Source organism: Penicillium angulare (genome assembly GCF_028827245.1).
Source record: "Penicillium angulare strain IBT 27051 chromosome Unknown utg000007l_segment0_segment0, whole genome shotgun sequence".
NCBI classification, from domain to species: domain Eukaryota; kingdom Fungi; phylum Ascomycota; class Eurotiomycetes; order Eurotiales; family Aspergillaceae; genus Penicillium; species Penicillium angulare.
Window position 1 is genome coordinate 2,564,374 of NW_026623166.1, and position 20,696 is coordinate 2,585,069.

General features: G+C 49.9%; 8 protein-coding genes across 8 annotated transcripts; 5 read left to right on the forward strand and 3 right to left on the reverse strand.

Moving 5' to 3' along the window:
- Nucleotides 1-37: 37 nt before the first annotated feature.
- On the reverse strand, nucleotides 38-1,144 carry N7478_010238 (uncharacterized protein; the record flags this gene model as incomplete). Its single annotated transcript, XM_056926452.1, has 1 exon — nucleotides 38-1,144. The coding sequence occupies one exon, from the start codon at nucleotides 1,142-1,144 to the stop codon at nucleotides 38-40; it is 1,107 nt and encodes a 368-aa protein (XP_056775822.1).
- A 1,244-nt stretch (nucleotides 1,145-2,388) lies between these two features.
- On the forward strand, nucleotides 2,389-3,060 carry N7478_010239 (uncharacterized protein; the record flags this gene model as incomplete). The annotated part of the gene is made up of 2 exons (XM_056926453.1): nucleotides 2,389-2,418; nucleotides 2,530-3,060. 2 exons carry the CDS (start codon nucleotides 2,389-2,391, stop codon nucleotides 3,058-3,060), a joined length of 561 nt encoding a protein of 186 aa, XP_056775823.1.
- Nucleotides 3,061-4,730: 1,670 nt separating this feature from the next.
- N7478_010240 (uncharacterized protein) lies at nucleotides 4,731-6,339 on the forward strand (the record flags this gene model as incomplete). Its single annotated transcript, XM_056926454.1, is given in 3 exon segments — nucleotides 4,731-4,801; nucleotides 4,816-5,305; nucleotides 5,383-6,339. The coding sequence occupies 3 exon segments, from the start codon at nucleotides 4,731-4,733 to the stop codon at nucleotides 6,337-6,339; spliced, it is 1,518 nt and encodes a 505-aa protein (XP_056775824.1).
- A 32-nt stretch (nucleotides 6,340-6,371) lies between these two features.
- On the reverse strand, nucleotides 6,372-7,352 carry N7478_010241 (uncharacterized protein; the record flags this gene model as incomplete). Its single annotated transcript, XM_056926455.1, has 1 exon — nucleotides 6,372-7,352. One exon carries the CDS (start codon nucleotides 7,350-7,352, stop codon nucleotides 6,372-6,374), a length of 981 nt encoding a protein of 326 aa, XP_056775825.1.
- Nucleotides 7,353-7,693: 341 nt separating this feature from the next.
- On the forward strand, nucleotides 7,694-11,947 carry N7478_010242 (uncharacterized protein; the record flags this gene model as incomplete). Its single annotated transcript, XM_056926456.1, has 2 exons — nucleotides 7,694-8,669; nucleotides 8,739-11,947. The coding sequence occupies 2 exons, from the start codon at nucleotides 7,694-7,696 to the stop codon at nucleotides 11,945-11,947; spliced, it is 4,185 nt and encodes a 1,394-aa protein (XP_056775826.1).
- Nucleotides 11,948-12,507: 560 nt separating this feature from the next.
- N7478_010243 (uncharacterized protein) lies at nucleotides 12,508-17,632 on the forward strand (the record flags this gene model as incomplete). Its single annotated transcript, XM_056926457.1, has 2 exons — nucleotides 12,508-13,796; nucleotides 13,837-17,632. The coding sequence occupies 2 exons, from the start codon at nucleotides 12,508-12,510 to the stop codon at nucleotides 17,630-17,632; spliced, it is 5,085 nt and encodes a 1,694-aa protein (XP_056775827.1).
- A 981-nt stretch (nucleotides 17,633-18,613) lies between these two features.
- N7478_010244 (uncharacterized protein) lies at nucleotides 18,614-18,966 on the forward strand (the record flags this gene model as incomplete). The annotated part of the gene is given in 2 exon segments (XM_056926458.1): nucleotides 18,614-18,840; nucleotides 18,858-18,966. 2 exon segments carry the CDS (start codon nucleotides 18,614-18,616, stop codon nucleotides 18,964-18,966), a joined length of 336 nt encoding a protein of 111 aa, XP_056775828.1.
- Nucleotides 18,967-19,403: 437 nt separating this feature from the next.
- N7478_010245 (uncharacterized protein) lies at nucleotides 19,404-20,186 on the reverse strand (the record flags this gene model as incomplete). Its single annotated transcript, XM_056926459.1, has 2 exons — nucleotides 19,404-19,931; nucleotides 20,019-20,186. The coding sequence occupies 2 exons, from the start codon at nucleotides 20,184-20,186 to the stop codon at nucleotides 19,404-19,406; spliced, it is 696 nt and encodes a 231-aa protein (XP_056775829.1).
- Between the last annotated feature and the right edge of the window lie 510 nt (nucleotides 20,187-20,696).

Here is a 20,696-nt window from a genome sequence, read left to right on the forward strand (position 1 = left end):
GCTGAAAGAACCCAAGCGAAGAGAGCGAGGGCATCGCTCAGACATCCAGCTTTGGCCCTCCATCGGACGCTTCTGATTCGACCCTGCATAATCCTTCTGCTGATCCCGTGGCAGATCCCGGGATATTAGTGTCGAAGAAAGTCGACGCCGAAGAAAAGTCTTCGCGCAGACGAATATGATTATCAGGGCGCTTGGGTGGTGTCGATCCAAGCCCAGAGGCATGGGAAGGCGGCAGGTCTTGTGGCGAGCGGACCTGGTTTAACTCAGACCGCTCCTTCATGTCTGAGCGATCGTTTGAGCTTTCAATCTTTGCGTTCTGAGAGTTCGCATTGTCTGGTGGCCCTTGTTGGGTATGACTCTGTTGACAAATACACGGTGATGATTGCACGAGAGTGCAGAGCCGATTGAGCACAGAGAACTCCAGCTTTAGCTTTATGCTGTACACCACGGTCTTGAAACTGACTTGAATATAGTGCACTTTGTACTCTGTGATGAGGAGCAGGATATTCATGACGACCACGAGTACGTTCACCCAAATGAGGTGAATCATGACTTTGCGTCCATCGGGACCGCGCATCTGCGTGATCAATTTCAGCGACCGCATTGCTTCGCGCATATACAAACCGCAGATGATCAGGTCCTGGATGCAAAAGCCCGTCACTTGGATACGATCGTAGATCATGGCCGGTCGTACGAAGCGGGCGTCGCCGCTGTTCACGCCAAAGAATAGCACAGTCATGGGTATGTGAAAGGCGCAGGCAGTGATGATGATCATCCATAAAACCCATCGCAAGAGGGTAGCATCGCGGACAACAATTCTTAGTCGTGAATAGAGCATGATCGCTTGACCAGTGACCATCGCGTACCATCCGATCATGAACGGAATGGAGACCGCCAGATTGGAAGACTGGGACATGAAGCGAGCCATTGCTGGGATAGCATGCACAAGAATCCCCCATGCTGCAACTTGCATGCTCCAAAAGTATAGTCCACGGTAGTGCTTGAACGCATCGAAGATGAGGACCACAGTCTCGAGAGAATTGTATGCGCCGATTGAAAACATGGACACAATCTCGATGACTGCGATGTTTCGCATGAGGATGGCCCCAACATCCGGAGGGAGGCTGGTGACAAGGGTGTCCATGGTTACAATATGCGAGTAAAGGGAGCAGAGGCAGATAGTGTCAGAATGATTGGGCAACTGGAACTAATACGTTGCTTAGGACCTGCTATCAAAGCTTTATAGCAAAATGGTCGGACAGCACCGAGTCGTCTGTATGGTAACGTCAATCACTCCCATCGAGAGATTTATATCAAATGCAAAAGTCTAATGTGGAAAGAATGATCCAGGCCTTCATGGCGCCCATTGATTCATGACATTGCCTTTATCGTGGTGATTCTATCCACCAATGGCCGTGGCTATTGTTTGTTCATGTTGGTGGGGAATTCCACTGTGAAAGGCGCGCGGTACTGTCAGGACCGCGGATCAAAATTATGGTTGATAAACATTAGGCGAACCACGGATGAGGTCTTTTCGGGGGACTATGGACCTTGGTTTCTTAAATCTTGAATCACTTTCTGGTCAATTTACAAGCTTTTGTGAGTTCCATTCTTCTGTTGATACGCAGCTTCCGGTGACAGAATCGAGAAAGATTCACAAGCCCACAGTCGGTCCAGATAGTTGGACAGGGTTAGAAAATCCCGCATGTGTTCAGTGAACCTTTGGTAATTCGACAGTTATAGCGACGCTTTCCAGAATTATCAAAGCTATAAAGAAGTCAGACGAGTGGACGTGCTTTGTTGGAACGGCAAATCTCCTCACGAGGCTGAGGAGCTGACAACACCCTATATGAAGTAGAGGGCATCATTCAAGGGCTGGTCAGCAAGGGGATCTAGTCCCTTCAATATCTCAAAACACATTTAGAAGCGTAGGATCGAGCGCTGTGAATACTATGGGCGGGCCTACATGAAAGCCCCTCTATAAACGCCAGCACGTTTTCGATTTAGCTAATAGGATTCTCCGTGGAACCAGAGCCCCCACGTTTCATGTCTGCCAAGATTCAAGATCCGTGGAGCGGATCGGTCGATCAGTGGCTCCACATGAAGAGGGTTACCCCTGGCGTGAGCCAAGTCGGGAAATTCATCAATACAGATTTACGCTATAGTATCGTGACAGCGAGCTCGGTGAGCGTGTTTGGCGGTATTGGAGAAGTACATGAAGCCCGTGGCTTCCCGTGTCGGCTCCTGAGGGTCTTTCCTACCACAGACCTGTCTTTCATCCAGAACGTCTCCTCACTGTGACGATCAATTTCTCGACGCGCAAAGCCCAGTTTAACAAGACACGAATCCTTTTCTAGCCCACACCAATCTGCAAGGCTAGCGTGGATCATGGCCGCGGGCGTACCGAGTAACAAGTTGGTCAGTCGCCATCCTCCATATTTTTGAGATCACGCTCGTTCGCAGGACTCGTGGATAATTGTTCTTAATTCTTGCTCTCTGTGCACATTCGCTGACCGAAATGACATCTAGGATCGTGTAAAATCACGGGAGAGCAGAGAATACCGCAAGGCAATATACCAGAAATGCTTTGCTGTCACAAATGCATGCGAGGAAGAGTTCTATCAGGCACTTGGCGAAAAGGACGCACAGATCGCCGGCATGCAATTGGAAATACAACGTCTCCACGCCGATAGGGCCGAGGATGCCGCCAAAATCCAGCAGCAAGTGATAGAAAATGGTAAAATCTTTTTTGAAGCACGACGCCTGGAAAACGAACTGCATGAGTTGCGTCAGCAGATGAATCTCATGGCTGCCAACATGCAAGCACAAATCCAGCAGCAGGAGAATCAGCTAGCCTCACAGCATGCGATTGGCGAGGTCGCTGCGGCGAATGCTCTACTCTGGAGCATGGTCAACAATCCAGTGAGTGGACCGCAGATTCCTTATGTGCCAGAGTCAGGATTGGCTGACGGAGGCTGGCCTGACCAAAGCGCCCTCGACTTTCCCGTCCACGAATGCTCTCTTCAACCACAGCACTCGATTGATCTTAATTTGACATGAGACTTCAGTCCAGTGAAGCACGGTGGGAGGTCAGGGTCACTAACAGTCTGGGGCTTGATAGAACGAGGAGTGGTCACCCTTAGCACACATTGCACAATTAAGAGTAATTGTACTGGAATCCATCTTGACTATTTCTGCCATTTAGGCCATTAGCAGCAAAGTCTTCGCCATAGTAATAGATGATATCGTCATTGCAAACTCTCCTACCCTCTACAGTTAAGCTGCAACAAACGTTTTGTGCTGAGCGGAGTGGCGTAGTGGATACTCGATGTGAACGCGGTCCAGATCCATAACTCAATCATCGGTTAGTTTCTCCCCGAGCCTGCCAGTGTCCTGGGTACCCACTTCCCGCGATAAGCACCGGAAAATAAAATTCTGCGACTAGATGCCCGTGTATACTCCCTGTGAGCGATTTAGCTGGTCCTTCGTGATGAGGCACTTGCGTGGAGGTAATGAGGGCGAAAGAACGTGGGGGACTTTCACTAGCATATCCTGCCTTCAGTCAATATTTTAAGTCCTTCATCTTCAGAGTTCTTCAGGCTGGAATATTGACTTCAATGACACAATAGTAGACCAATAATTGTCCCGAGTCATTGGGACCACCCTGAATGAATCCCGGGCGTCAAAATTTGATTGACGCTGGGTGTGGACGGATTCAGGGTAGACGAACCAATACTCATATTTAGTCCCACTCAGGTCCGGACAAAGTCAATTCACAGCGCGTCCATGGTTGTGACATTTGGAATAGTCTCCCGGATAGTCAAAAGACAAATTCTTAGTACCTGCCTTTCTCTCTACTAGCCTTGCAGCCAGTGAACCTGTTTTGAGATCGGGAAGCGTTGCTTATTCTCGAGAAACTTGTGATTTCTCTTCATGCCAGGGTTGACACTGCATACGGCAGATCTACAGGTGTGACGTAACCGGAATTATATCATATTGATTACGGTCGCGATAAGTGTACGGCCCATGGTTCCGACAACCCACTGCCAAGTCAACGGATCGCCGTCCACAGTCCAGAGTAACCCGCTTTGTATCCTAATTTTACAGTCGATAGCGGAAACAGCTTCTACCCTGACGCCTGCTTTTGTTGTCTCAGGCCCCACTGCCAAGGCATTAGCGCGCGGAATTATTTAACAGCTAACGGTACGGTAATAACCACCCAAGGTAATGCTCGGTATAGGATAGTAGGCTTACGGTATTATAATTACGGAATACTACACATTTGTTTTCATTATCCTTTCGTCGGGGGGTGTACTTGGGTATTGGATAAGCACGTGACTATGATGATACAACACGATTGGCTGCTCAGGACCCATCGCGCGGCCCGCAAAAGTCATCAGCACGAAAACCAATGATATGCGAGTAGCTAGCTCATATCCTTACGTTGCTAACATTTCGTCTTCTCAACTAGAATGAAATAAAGAGAGACTTTTGGTGTATCTTTTTAGAATTTGGAAGGGCCCTCAATATTAAATGCTGACATTTAGTCCCAATCAGGAATAGCGGTCGATCTCTTCTGGAATACCATGGAATTCGGAAGATCTACATGCAAATGAGGCAAACAATTTGTTGAGTTGAGTGATCCTGCTTTACGAGTGTTTCATCCCAGGTCACTACCATTACTGATCAGATCGAGCGCCTGTGTAATTAACCATCATCGCCGTTGCGAGATGCTGATGTTGTTGACTATACAGATATTTCTGTTTGCCTATGCTCTATTGTCAGCGGTCGCTTTGTCTAGGTAAGATGTAACAGGGAGCAATCAAACCGAAAGACCCCCAAGAGTCTGTTGATGAACAATGACGTTGATAATATCTCCCATGATAGCCAGGAAATTATGAGTTGCAGTCCATTCAACACTCAAAATGATCCACCGCTCTTTGACTCGTATGACCAACTCGATCAGTCCTCGCTCTTTGCCCCAACTCCCGGATATGCCCCGACTCCAGGATATGCCCCGACTCCAGGATATGCCTCAACGCCAGGATATGCCCCAACGCCAGGAGATGGCTTTTGCCAGACGCCCTCCATGATGAATTCTATTAGCCCTGAGAATCGCCCAGGTGATGATTTCTCCAGACAGCGCCAATCGCCACAACTTGGTCAGATTCGTCTACTTCAGCTGGGTGAGTGGGAGGAAGGGAGGTCATACGACGAGCTTCCACCCACCTGTCTTCATTATTCGATTTTGTGGAAGGTGACCCTCAATAATAAAACAATCCGGAAAAATACGGAGCAAGACTTGGTATTGGCCCCAAGGTTTCACTGGCGTCTTTTTTGGAGCCAAAATTAAAGGAACTTGTAGGCAAGAAATTTCTGCAGAGAAGAGTTGAACTAGATGATACAACAACCGTTGTATCAGTGAATCACCGTAATCAGCCAGACCTCACTCTTTCCTGTGACCAAACTGATGTGGATTGGCCTGCTGTGGAGAAACAGCTTCTATTGTGGGGCGATCTTTTCCGCGCTGGGAAGAAACTAACACTGAATATGACATTCAGCTACGTTGAGAGTAGCCACATCCTAAGGCCCAGCCCAAGAGGGACAGACAAAAGAGGGGCTTCATCTGCTACCCAGCTCATGTTGCTTGAACGGCAGGCAGATATCAGCGCACAGGAACAGGCCACTGGGCAACCTCCTACTTGGGACTATGTTTACAGTCTGATGCGGTGCTCCAGTGGAGCATGTGAGCTGGGGCCGCATTGCTGGCGTGACCCTATTAGCAAAAAGCACATTAAACTAACAGTACAGAACCTGAGGGCCCTGGTGAATTTTGCTGAACAGGGCGGTGTGTTAAAATCCCACGATGACGTTCCCGAGTCAATTCGTGAACAACTATATATACAGGAGCAGCAACGACTTGACAGGCAAAAGAGCGGTGCCCAGTCCACAAATGGATATCCTCCTATAAACATCACCAACGTCCTTCCTACGCAGTCTTCCCCTCACTCTGTGCCAACCACACCGACGCCGACGCTGACGCCGAATATGTGTAATGGAAAAGTGTCTACAGATTTCATCGAGATCCCTGGTCTGCGAGACCTTGCCGTTGCTGAATATAGTGACTGGCAGCAATCACAAGTCAATGATGAAAAACTGAAAGCTGAATTTCGCAAAGCTTGTGATACTGCACTTGAAGATGGACTGGATCTTGCCCAGATTCATGATGATCAGGACCCGGGATTCTTCATAAAGAATGGCGTTAAAAGAGGCATTGCTCGCCGTTTTGTCGGGGATATCAATTATTGGATTAAGCATTATAAGTGTAATATTGAGTAGACTATAGATCAGAACAACTTCGAATTTCATCATCAAGGTTCTTCAATATTCCAGCCTGCATGTCGAAAATGACCTTTTGCACTTTTTTCTCTTGCCCCCACAACATCAACACACCATTGGAGAAAGGAGTCAAAACCCTGGCCCGGATTCTCTTCATATGTCAGCCACTGTCGTTTAATAAAGGCTTTAAGCTCAGCGAAGAATTCCTCAATCGGATTTAGATCCGGTGAGTAGGGCGGTAAGTATACCAATTTGACACCGGCCGCAGAACACATGTGCCGAATACCCTCCGTACGATGGAAAGAAGCATTATCCATAACAATAACAGATTTTGGCTCCGGCCACCTCCCGCAGTGATCCAGAAGCTGGCGAATAAAATCTTCAAAGACACCAGCATCCGTCGATCCCTGGAAAACCCGTGAAAGGACAACGCCATCTTGAGCATACGCGGGAAGTATCTGGTATCGCTGCCCGCGGTGAAATTGAGATATCTGGACAGGTGTCACTCCCAGTGGGGACCATCCAGTCCGTCTGAAACCTGCTCGTTTATCACAGCCCGACTCATCCACATACACGAGGTGATAGGATCGAAAAGACGATATAGTATGAAGATAGTAGTCCCGTAGCTCGATATTTCGCCCCCTTGCTATCCGCCTTGCAGCTTTCTTAGACCATCCAACCGATGCAAGCGCTCTGCCAATGCTATATACGGTGACAAGGACGCGGAACTCATCCCACAGGAAAACCGCCATCTCATCCTGATAGAGATCCGGCTTTTCAATGAGACGCTCACAGAGAGCTTCGATCATAGGTGGGGTAATCGTTCGTCGTCTGCCGATACCGTTGGCCGGCGCTCTGGCACTTCCAAAGCATCGTAGGTTCGAGCGGATAGTGCTGACTGATCGTGGAGTGCAATGGGCAGCCTCGGCAATCTGCGCGTTAGTATACGGTTGTGGGTCTTGGATCATGTCACGGATGAGATCGAGTCGCCACGCGTCAAGTCTGGGTGCCATATTTCTACCACTGACGCTGTTCAACCCACTCGTTCTGATTGGACTTCGTAGTGCCACGGCATCGCCGGTCACGGACCATGATATCACGTGCGACGCACCCTCGCTAGCGGCTGGTGGCTTTCTCCAATAGCAGCTGCTCTGTTGCCGCGCTACGCTCCTCCCCTCAGCCCGGGCTGAGACCTGCTGCTGGTGACGGGGATTCTCCTGTCTGCCACGCGATGGGGCTCTTTCCTTGTAGTGACCCCCAGCACAAGGGCCATGAACCTCTGTTCTTATTCAACCATTCCTAAATTTCCTCGTCACAAAACTATTCTTTTCGCAAAACCACACTGACCTTCTACATGGCCCGTCCTCCAAAAGATGCTTTCCAAATCGGCTGGATCTGTGCCCTTCCAATCGAGGCTGCTGCTGCTGCCGAGATGCTAGATGAGAAATTCGGAATTCTCGACGAACAAGATGCAGCGGACTCAAATACCTACACGCTGGGCCGAATCGGCAAACACAACGTCGTGGTCGCCTGCCTCCCTGGCGGCCAGTACGGAACTACCTCAGCTACTACGGTCGCAACCAACATGCTTCGCACCTTCTCCAAGTCGCTTCGAATCGGATTGATGGTCGGTATCGGGGGTGGAGTTCCTTCCGCTGCTCATGATATTCGACTCGGCGATGTCGTCATTAGTTATCCCCAAGGTACTTGTGGTGGGGTGATTCAATATGATATGGGCAAGATTATTGCAGGCGGTGAATTCGAACGCACTGGTTCGTTGAACAGTCCGCCGAGGGCAATATTGACCGCAGTTGGCACCGTGAGAGCTGCCAGCCTGACGGATGATCCCCGCTATCTGGAGTATCTCCAAAGTGCAATCGGAAGAACCGCTCGAACTAGGAAGAATTTTAGCCGGCCTGCTTTACAATCTGATCGACTTTTCAAGATACAATATGATCACCCTGCCAATATAAGGAACTGTGATAAATGTCTAGTAGAGTGGGAAGAAATAAGAGATGAACGGGAGGATAGTGATCCACAGCCCCACTATGGTATTATTGCTTCTGGAAATCATGTTATCAAGCACGGGCGGACAAGAGAGCAACTTCGTTCAGAGACCGGGACATTGTGCTTTGAAATGGAGGCAGCTGGTCTAATGCTCGATTTTCCCTGTGTTGTCATCCGCGGAATTTGTGATTATGCCGACTCGCATAAGAACAAAGAATGGCAAGGATATGCGGCTCTAGTAGCAGCAGCGTACACAAAAGAGCTGCTGGGATATGTTCCTGTTGGCCATGTCTCCCAAGAGAACCTGGTAGTAGACGCATGCAGTAAGTGAAAAGGGTCCTAGCTGGGTTAGTCCTGAATAAAGAGTGAATTGCTTATATGGCTCTATATAGACGGATTGAAGAGCGAAATTATGGGCACAAATCAACGTCTAGACGAAGCATACGTTCAGCAAGAGCACCATCATCGTGAGAAGGTTACATTCGTGTTGACGGATCAGCAAAACCGCTGCCACCAAATATTCAAGGTATCAAGTTACGAGGAGCAAAAGAATATCAATCCTAGAAAGGTAGAAGGGACCTGCCTGTGGGCTACACTGAGTCCCGAATATATCCGTTGGGCAGAAAGCAACTGTAACGATCTTCTCATAGTGTCTGCTGACCCAGGCTGCGGGAAGTCCGTGCTCTCCCGATCGATAATCGAAGACCAGTTAGAAGTTTCTAATCCAGGAGTGACCATCTGCTACTTTTTTTTCAAGGACAACGACGAGCAGAATCATCTTGCTTCAGCACTCTGCTCCGTACTCCATCAGCTTTTTAGCCAGCAGCCTCAGCTCTTGCGTCATGCCATACCATCATGGGGAAAACATGGTGAAAAACTGCGACAAGAGGTTGACGAACTTTGGAGGATTTTTACAACCGCCGTATTATCAGATGAATCATGCAAGACAATTTGTCTTTTCGATGCGCTTGATGAGTGCCGTGAGGTTGATCAGAATCGACTGATTGAGAAGCTACAGTCATTTCATCGCCTGCCACGTTCGCAGAGACAGGATACCTGGTTGAAATTCCTAGTCACTAGTCGCCCCTATGACGAGATTCAGAATAGATTTCGAGCAATAACGGGCTCCTTCCCCCGTCTTCATTTGAAAGGAGAGGAAGAAAATGATCAGATCCATCAAGAAATCAACCTTGTCGTGAAGGTGCGAGTAAGAGAGTTCGCCAAAGCAGCAGCGTTGTCACGTGATACAGAGCAGCGACTTAAGCAGCAGCTTCTACAAATGGAGCACCGTACGTATCTCTGGTTACATCTAGCCATTGACGACATTCGATCCACACTTGAGGATAGTCTCCGCCCTTCTGAGGAAGAAATACAGATGATACCTCAATCAGTCGATGAGGCGTACGAGAAGATTCTTAGTCGATCGCCACCCCGTCAAGTGGACATTACAAGGAAGATCTTACAAATCATGGTTGCAGCACGGCGCCCTTTAACAACGGCGGAAATGGCCATGGCGCTCGGTATAGCCACCTCTCCACAAGCCCAAACTGCTGCAGAAGCTGGAATTGAAGCATCCCAATTCTACAAAAAGCTGCGTCGATTATGTGGCCTTTTTGTTTTCATCAACAACTCCAAGATCTACTTTATTCATCAGACAGCTAGAGAATTTCTTCTCAAGAAAAGTAGCTCTAACAGTGTCGACTGCTTGTACTCATGGTCCTTAACTGATACTGAGGATCAAATGGCCGTTATTTGCTTGCGATACCTATTGATGGAGGATCTGGAACACAATGAAGAATCATGCTCTAACATTCGAAGCTTTTTACATTATTCAGCATTATATTGGGCGGACCACAAACGGAAGATGAGTCTGACCCAAGACCAAGAAGCGACCGGTCAAGTTCAACAAATCTACGATCTGAGTAGAAAGGTATTTTCATTGTGGTTCCCTATCTTTTGGAAGACCATCGAGAGTTACAGTGCCCCGCCTTCGATGACGACTTTACACCTGGCATCACTCAACGGACATGAGCGGGAAGTTGAGTTTCTACTGTCTCTCGATAGGAAGGCTATCAATTCAATCGATGGCGCCGGAACGTACCCTATCATCTGGGCCTCCTTAAACGGTTACGATAAGGTTGTGCAGTTGCTGCTGGAGAAGGGAGCCGAGGTCAACGCTCAAGGTGGAAACTATGGAAACGCCCTCCGAGCTGCGTCTTTGCGAGGACACGATAAGATTGTACAGCTCCTGCTGGAGAAGGGAGCCGAGGTCAACGCCCAAGGTAGCGAGTCTGGAAATGCCCTCCAAGCTGCGTCTTCCCAAGGACATGATAAAATCGTGCAGTTGCTGCTGGAGAAGGGAGCTGAGGTCAACGCTCAAGGTGGAGGATATGGAAATTCTCTCCAGGCTGCATCTTTAGAAGGACACGATAAGATTGTACAGCTCCTGCTGGAGAAGGGAGCTGAGGTCAACGCTCAAGGTGGAACATATGGAAATGCTCTCCAAGCTGCATCTTCCCAAGGACGTGATAAAATCGTGCAGTTGCTGCTGGAGAATGGCGCTGAGGTCAACGCTCAAGGTGGAGGATATGACAATGCTCTCTACGCAGCGTCTTTAGAAGGACACGATAAGATTGTACAGCTCCTGCTGGAGAAGGGAGCCGAGGTCAACGCTCAAGGTGGACACTTTGGGAATGCTCTCCGAGCTGCATCTTCAGAAGGACACGATAAGGTTGTACAGCTCCTGCTGGAGAAGGGAGTCGAGGTCAACACTCAAAGTGGAGAAGATGGAAATGCTCTCCAAGCTGCGTCTTTCAAAGGACACGATAAGATTGTACAGCTCCTGCTGGAGAAAGGAGCCGAGATCAACGCCCAAGTTGGAACATATGGAAATGCTCTCCAAGATGCGTCTTTAGAAGGACACGATAAGATTGTACAGCTCCTGCTGGAGAAGGGAGCTGAGGTCAACGCCCAAGGTGGAACATATGGAAATGCTCTCCAAGCTGCGTCTTTAGAAGGACACGATAAGATTGTACAGCTCCTGCTGGAGAAAGGAGCCGAGATCAACGCTCAAGGTGGATACTTTGGGAATGCTCTCCAAGCTGCATCTTCAGAAGGACACGATAAGGTTGTACAGCTCCTGCTGGAGAAAGGAGCCGAGATCAACGCTCAAGGTGGATACTTTGGGAATGCTCTCCAAGCTGCATCTTCGCAACGACACAATACCATTGTACAGCTTCTGCTGGAGAAGGGAGCCGAGGTCAACGCCCAAGGTGGATACTTTGGGAGTGCTCTCCAAGCTGCGTCTTTAGAAGGACACGATAAGATTGTACAGCTCCTGCTGGAGAAGGGGGCCGAGGTCAACGCCCAAGGTGGAAAATATAGAAACGCCCTCCGAGCTGCGTCTTTGCGAGGACACGATAAGATTGTACAGCTCCTGCTAGAGAAAGGAGCCGAGATCAACGCTCAAGGTGGATACTTTGGGAGTGCTCTCCAAGCTGCGTCTTCCCAAGGACACGATAACATAGTGCAGCTGCTGCTGCTGGGGAAGGGAGCTCAGAGTGGGAGGATGGAGATATTTTCTGGGCTGCATCTTTGGTAAAGTAACACAAGATTTTGAAAATCCTCAGCACGTCTAGTTCCTCATTTGTCCACACCCTCTCTCCATCTCTCCTAAAAGACCAAAGGTCCCTTGACCTCGGAATTTGTAAATCAAGTAGCTGCTACCGTAATTAGGGGGCATTGGCTGAGTCTCTTCCTGTTATCGCCAAGTCGTAGTGTCTTATTGAACATATATACAGGAACTTTGATTTATGAATGACTGAACGAAGGGGGTCGTAAAATTCGAAAATTGTCTTACTATCACACTTTTGCTGGTGATTATTACATAGCTGTTTTAGGAATGACGCTATTTTGTAAAGTGCGTGTAATTTACAGTAAACGTATCGTCATATTCATGACTTCTATCTATTTTTATAACAATAGTGGGGTAAAGATCCCTTGGCAGTGGGGCCTGAATAAAAAAAAGCGATTAGAAGGGTAGAAGCTGTTTTCGCTATCGACTGTACCACATAGCGGTAGCATAATTCGAACACCGATTAAAGCGCGAATTTCAGATCGGGGACTGTAACGATTCCGACACGCGACATTAACCGAGCGAAAATGACGGGACGGGCCGAGACGCGAACCCCTGAACCGCCCGACCGCGACGAACACGAAAAATCACCACCGCGATTGTTGAGGCCGAGACGCACCACCAGGCCACCGAACAATTATGCCCAGGAGCAAGAACTCGGTATCGAACAAAACAACGCACGTTCCCAGCAGAAAAAGAAGACCCAGAGCAAGCCAGTAGCCCAACGTGAAGCGGTCGCCTCGGAATCATCAACAGAGAACGAGGACCCGAACGCGTCGGAACTGTTGAAGGAACTTGTCAAACTCAGGAAGGAGATCAGACAGCGAGACGAATTACACAATGAAGAGCTCCAAAAAGTCAAAGAAGAATTTACCGCCCTCAAGGAAGAATTTAGCGCCGCCCTTGCAGAAGTTCGACACGAGCTACAGACCCTAGCAGATAGACCCGCGACACCGCAACCCCGCCCCGAGTCATGCTCTCCGAACAGCCATGATGCGATTCTCCGCGAGATTCAATCCTTGCGCGAGGAAATCAGTGTCCCCGCCCCAACGAGTTCCCCGTCCTATGCAGATGTCGCGCGTACCCCTCTAACCAGTTACCCAAGCAACACACGGACACTGTCAACGCGGAACACGACACCATCTTCCTTCACCGACACGTTATACTGCACGATAGATACCTCGAAGATGACGGAAAATGAAAACGAAAAGAAATCTGCAGGCTCAATCAGGGCCACAATCGAGAAAGAGATCCGAACGATGGATGAACACATTCTCTGGCGCTGTCGCGCAGTTACTGTCAGTCCAAGAGATCCCAACCGGATCAGGATCGCATGTCGCGATGAAGCCGAACACCAGCTGGTCAAGAAAGTGGCGGAAGAAAAGATCGGGACGGGAGCCCGGGTGCTCCGGGACGAGCTCTACCCGATCAAGGTCGATGGCGTCAAGAGGGCTGCGGTGCTGGATGACAACCATGCCATCCTGGCTGGAGCAGCCGTAGCCCTGAGTGAAGAAAACGAAACTACAGTCGCCAAGATGACGTGGCTGAGCAGCAAGGAAGCCGCGAAGCCATATGGGTCGATGGTCGTGTACCTCACCAAAGGCTCCGACGCGCGGAGGCTCCTGGCCGACGGATACTTCCACGTTGGAGGGGAATCGGGGACAACCAGCGTCTTTGAATATCGACCACGACCGATGCAATGTTACAACTGCCAGGAGATTGGTCACAAGGCATTCCAATGCAGGAAGACCCAGGAGTGCGCAAAGTGCGCCACGGAGGGTCATCACCACGGTCGCTGCGATCAAGAGGTTCCAAAGTGTGTTCCATGCGGTGGGCCACATGAATCGTTTAGCAAGAATTGCCGGAAGCTCTACCCACCACGTCATGAATAAAACACTTCGAATAATCCAATTGAATGTGAGGAAGCAGGGTGCCGTGCATGAAAGCTTAATGAACGACGAACAAACTAAGGACGCAGTGGCGTTAGCGATTCAGGAACCCCAGGCGAGGAGGATTGAGGGACGACTCTTGACCACCCCGATGGGACACCACAAATGGACGAAGATGGTTCCCTCCACCTGGAGGGAAGGCAGATGGGCTATCCGAAGCATGCTGTGGGTTAATAAAGATATAGAAGCGGAGCAGGTAGCTGTAGAGTCCCCGGATCTGACGGCGGCGGTCATTCGGCTACCCGGACGGCTGATCTTTATGGCGTCGGTCTACGTCGAAGGGGGAGATGCCTCAGCGCTGGACTGCGCTTGCGATCACCTGAGAAAGGCGATTACAATGGTGCGGCGAGACACGGGCGCTGTGGTGGACATCATGATTATGGGAGACTTCAACCGCCACGATCAACTCTGGGGCGGAGACGAGGTGTCCTTGGGAAGACAGGGCGAAGCGGATCCAATCATTGACCTCATGAGTGAATTTGCGCTCAGTAGCTTGCTCAAACGAGGCACGAAAACATGGCATGGCGAAGGACAGTATGGGGACTGCGAGTCCACAATTGACCTCGTCCTGGCCTCCGACAATTTGGCAGACCTGATGGCCAAATGTGTAATACACGGGACTGAGCACGGCTCGGATCACCGGACGATTGAGACGGTATTCGATGCACCGTGGTCAGCCCCGAAGCATCAGGAACGACTTCTTCTGAAGAATGCGCCATGGAAAGAGATTAATGCTAGAATTGCGAGCACCCTGGCCACCACTCCGTCGGAAGGCACAGTGCAGCAGAAGACCGACCGACTGACGTCCGCAGTCTCAGACGCAGTGCATAGTTTAACTCCAAGAGCGAAGCCATCGCCACACGCGAAGCGGTGGTGGACAACCGACCTGACACAGCTCCGTTATGTATACACGTACTGGCGCAATCGCGCTCGCTCGGAGCGACGGGCGGGGCGAAAAATACCTCAGCTCGAAACGATGGCCCAGTATGCGGCAAAACAATACCATGATGCCATCCGCAAGCAAAAGAAGAAGCACTGGAATGAATTTCTCGCAGACAACGACAATATCTGGAAAGCCGCGAAGTACCTGGAATCGGGAGAAGACGCGGCATTCGGGAAGTTACCACAACTCGTCAGAGCAGATGGGACTACCACCGCTGACCATAAGGAGCAAGCAGAAGAACTGTTGTCCAAATTCTTTCCCCCTCTGCCGGACGTGATTGAAGACGAGGGGACGAGACCACAGAGAGTGCCAGTGAGGATGCCTACGGTTGGCATGGAAGAGATCGAAAGGCAGCTTTTTGCTGCAAAATCATGGAAGGCACCGGGCGAAGACGGTCTACCGGCGATAGTCTGGAAGATGACGTGGCCGACTGTCAAGCACAGGGTTCTCGACTTATTCCAGGCGTCACTGAGAGAAGGCGCGTTACCGACACAATGGAGACATGCGAAGATCATACCGCTCAAGAAGCCGAACAAAGATGACTACACCATTGCAAAGGCGTGGAGACCAATTTCACTTCTAGCAACACTGGGAAAGATACTCGAATCAGTGGTTGCAGAAAGGATCTCACACGCGGTGGAGACGCACGGGTTGCTCCCGACCAGCCACTTCGGGGCTCGAAAGCAGCGATCCGCAGAGCAAGCGCTCGTGCTTCTTCAGGAGCAGATTTACGCAGCATGGCGTGGCCGACGAGTGTTGAGCTTAATCAGCTTCGATGTGAAAGGTGCCTACAACGGTGTGTGTAAAGAACGACTGCTCCAGAGGATGAAAGCGCGAGGCATACCCGATGACTTGCTCCGGTGGGTCCAAGCGTTCTGCTCGGAACGAACGGCCACCATCCAAATCAACGGGCAACTTTCTGAGGCCCGAAGATTGCCGCAAGCTGGCCTCCCCCAGGGCTCGCCCCTCTCTCCGATACTGTTCCTCTTTTTCAACGCAGATCTTGTACAAAGACAGATCGACAGCCAGGGGGGAGCAGTCGCTTTTGTGGATGATTTTACCGCGTGGGTGACCGGACCAACCGCGCAGAGTAACCGGGAAAGAATTGAAGCAATTATCAATGAAGCGCTCGACTGGGAAAGGAGAAGCGGAGCGACCTTTGAAGCCGAAAAGACAGCTATCATACACTTTGCGCCCAAGACGCGTAAGTTGGATTATGAACCGTTTACCATCAAGGGACAGACGGTTACACCCAAGGATCACGTCAAGATCCTGGGTCTGCTGATGGACTCGAGACTGAAATACAAGGAACATATAGCGAGAGCCGCGTCCAAGGGCCTGGAGGCAGCGATGGAGCTTCGGCGACTTCGCGGCCTTTCCCCAGCAACTGCGCGGCAGTTATTTACATCAACGGTGGCGCCAGTTGTGGACTACGCCTCCAATGTTTGGATGCACGCGTGTAAGGACAAGGCCATGGGGCCGATCAATCGAGTCCAAAGAGTTGGAGCACAAGCCATTGTGGGGACATTCCTCACCGTCGCGACCAGCGTAGCGGAGGCGGAGGCCCATATTGCCACCGCGCGGAGCCGATTCTGGAGACGGGCCGTGAAGATGTGGACAGACATGCATACCCTTCCTGAAACAAACCCGCTCCGCAGAGGTACAGACCGGATCAGAAAGTTCAGACGATATCATCGCTCGCCGCTGTACCAAGTAGCAGATGCGCTTAGGCATATCGACATGGAGGCACTGGAAACAATTAACCCGTTCACGTTGGCCCCATGGGACGAACGCTTACAGGCCAATATTGACGGACAATATGAGCCCCGGCCTGAAGCGGGCGGATTGATGCAGATCGCGGTCAGCAGCTCGGCACGGAACGAGCTGGTGGGGTTTGGAGTCGCAATCGAGAAACAGCCTCCTCGAAATCGAAAATTGAAGTTCAAAACCTTATCCATCACATTGGGCGCGAGAGCAGAGCAAAACCCGTTCTCTGCGGAGCTGGCAGCCATGGCACATGTGTTGAAAATGGTAGCGGAAATCAAAGACTACACAATTACGTTGCTCACAAGCAACAAGGCGGCGGCGCTCACGCTAAGGAACCCGCGACGACAGTCTGGCCAGGAGCTGGTTTGTCAGATGTACAAGTTGATGAGAAGGTTGCGGAGAAATGGAAATCGGATCAGTTCCCACTGGATCCCTACTAGCGAAGACAATAAGCTGTTAGGTCTGGCTAAAGAACAGGCCAGAGCTGCGACACAAGAAGATTCTCTCCCACAAGAACGCGCCCCGAGGATGAAGTCGACAACATTGAATATTGCACGGTCCCAAGCAGTGCCCAGAAACAAGCTGCCAGAGAACGTAGGGAGACACGCAAAACGAGTGGATGCCGCACTCCCAGGCAAACACACTCGGCAGTTGTATGACCGTTTGTCGTGGAAAGAAGCGACGGTACTGGCCCAACTCCGAACCGGCATGGCTAGACTTAATGGATATCTCAATCAAATTAATGTAGCAGAGACGGACCGATGCGATTGCGGACAAGCAAGAGAGACCGTGGAGCACTTCCTCTTCCGATGTCGGAAGTGGACGGCGCACCGGACGGAAATGTTACAATGCACGCAGACTCACCGAGGAAACATATCCTTCTTCCTGGGCGGAAAACAGGCTTCTGATGATCAGAAGTGGACGCCAAACCTAGAGGCAGTACGGGCCTCCATACGTTTCGCCATTGCGACGGGCCGACTCGAGGCCACTTGAACATATCGACCAACATAACCCCCACCCCCTTCTTCCGACCCTACTCACCCACCACCTCGTGCCACAGATGGTAGACGCGCTTCAACTGCCGAAGATAGGATGTTGAACACTTGGAGAAGCGCCTTCAAGCCAGCCTACTAACCCACTTACTAACCCACGAGAAACTCGCTGCGACACTGCTTTCTGGAAATGTCATACTTTATGAAGTTTCATGTATGGGCTCTCAGGAGACGCAGCACAGATAGATGGACATGTACAGTAGATTAGTGATAGTTGCCCTTTCGGCTCAGCCGCCGGGCGTTAATGAATTGTTTGTTTGTTTGTTTGTACCACATAGCTTTCCACGAACTGTCTTCAAAATTCCTGCCTCCCAGGTGTCTACTACGGGGGGTATTTCCGATCAAAGGATCTTCCCATTCAATGAGTTAATTTTCTTCACACAATGTACCGGTCAAGGCTTCTAGACTGGAAGTTGGAGAATGGTTAAGCTATCCAGATCTCTGATCCCGTACTAGTGAAAGCCACTTAGGCGAGGTCCCCGTCTAATTCGCGGGATATTTTGATGCTTGTTGTTTCAAATTCAAGCCAGCCTCGATAGACAATAGTTTTTTTTAACAACAGATCGACAACCCTTTCTTTCCGTAGAATTCAGTGTAACAACTCTAATGCGTAGATCAAATGTTGATCCCGCTTTAGGGCGCTATTGAGTGATTGCCACTTCGTTTGTTCAACAGGTCGCGTCCGATTCTGTTCAGCTCTGCCAAGAGGCTGCAAAAGGTCAACCATGGACCTTGATGCAACATCGCGCCCACCAGGAGTACTTTTTGTGCGACCAAAGAATGAATTGCTTGTCAATTGCGATTCTCCATAAAGCCGCAACTGCTCACCCATGAGAACACCCCTGGGTAAGAACATTTTCATCCCCATTTCAATCACTTGCTTACCGCCAAACGGTCATAAACGCTACTCCTTAGTTGCATGATGACGCCCCATAATGCAGTCGGCTGGTCAGCCTGGGAGGAGGAAAACCTCCTTCCCTGGCTCGAATCTAACCGAGACTTGACCTGGAAAGCTTTGTCGATTGCCTATTGGCAGCAGTATCATGTAAGACGAAGCGTCGAGTCTCTACGAGGGAAAAAGCACCACATCCTTCGAAAACGCCGCGACGCTGGCAAAACGCTAATTGTCAATGAATCCGAGGCGTCAAAGTGTGCAAACTGCAAAGTTTCGAAGAAGAGAAAGCGACTGAGGCGTTCAACCAACCAATGGCTCAGGAATCCGCCACACATCAATCAGACCGCAGTGACTACAAAGTCGAAAAGATCATTCACTAGTAAGATGCCTGTTGAGATTGCTTTGAATTTTTACCAAGCTGATCCATATCACAGATCCGACACTGATGCCAGCAGACTACACACGGCTTGATCATAGGAGGAAATGACCGGACCTGGGAGTGTGTTTACCACTTTGGCGGAGCCCAGCGATTGGGGGTTTTGATTTTGTGACTGTACTACATGCAAGATGAATGGCACATACGGACAGAACAAGTCATTTGTAACAACATTCGAATAGGCAGGAATGACATTCTCTTTCCATGATATGTACTCCATAAAATCTTCCTTGTCAAGAGTTGGATGAATTCATGGTGGTAATGTGCTCGGCGAGGCTCAAAGTACCTGTTTCATCATTATTATCTCAATTCAATCCAGTGTAGACCGCATCAGAAGCATACTCGCTTGCAAAGGAATCACCATCAATGAGTGTGGCTGTCTCAGTTGATTGCCTGCTCGTCTTGTTGAGCAGCCTGTGAGTTGTAGAGTGACGCGAAAGTATCGGACCCAGTAAGGTTGGATGTTCCACCCGGATTGAGCCAATTGCAATCCATGGCACTTGACCCAGGCAGGAATGTTGCTAGCTGGCGATTCTGGATGGCTTCGATCGAGCTCCAAAGCCCAGTAGCTGCCGATACCAACTGACTATGAGCTTGGTACAAGGCTGACTGTATCTCGCTCCAGCTCACTTGGCCTTGCGTGGCCAGGGCCTGTGCCTCCAGCTCTTGCTTCAGGCGAGAAACCTCACCCTCGGCCTGTAAATTCTTAGCTGAGACACTGTCTTTTTCGGCGATAATCTGTTCCATTGTTTTCACATCCTGTGCCTTTTCTGCCTGAAAACGTGCCGTGGCCCTAGCTAGCTGCTCATCCGCTTCTCTCTCCATCTCAGTCTGGACCTCAGAAAGGAGATCAGAGCATTTCTGACGGTCGATTTTGCCATATTTGCGGGAGTCTTTCGCGGAAAAACCCTATGTGCTGTCAATAAAAGGCTAGAGTGTGATAGAGCGCCACAAGATTGAATGAATCAGGTCTTGCAGGTCCGAAAAACGACTCACACTGTGATGGCGTTTCAAAATGCCAGACTTCGCGCCCCGGACGGTCGAAACTGGAGACGCCGACCGGATTGAGACATTTGAAACTGATCGAGCTTTAGTAATCACCGGCCTTACTCGCTGCGAGTGATGGCCATTTCGATCCTGCTTGCAGCTATTTCCTCGCGTCATGGTGAAAGGAACAATGAGAATTATAAATGCCTGGTGAGAGAAGGGAATTTGGGGTAGGAAGATGGGTCGTCAAACACCACAGCGGTAAAGAGAGATTGATATTTAACACACGCCCTGGAGCCTGCCAAGCCAAGAAATCCATGATTCAAATACTGAAAATAAGTTTTGAAACTCACCGGACACTAGACTGCTGCCAAAGGGGCGATATGGGTAGACTTCGATTGGTCTGCACTTTGGCTCAGAAATCAGCTCAACCTCACATTCTTTATTGCTCTGAGAAATTAGGAAAGTGGGGCTCCGAGACCGACTCAGAAGCCTGTGCCTGAATGGGCCCCTTGGGTATACCAAAAAGTTGACGTTAAGTTGACGACTATTTTATCCCACGCTATCTAAAAAAGGGCATCACCTTTCTTGCTGAGACTTTGGTACTTGTGCGGTTGTTCTCGCTAGCCTTCACCACGCAGCTCAAATCAATAATAATATTTTTGCGGCCTATTTTCTATTTTCCTG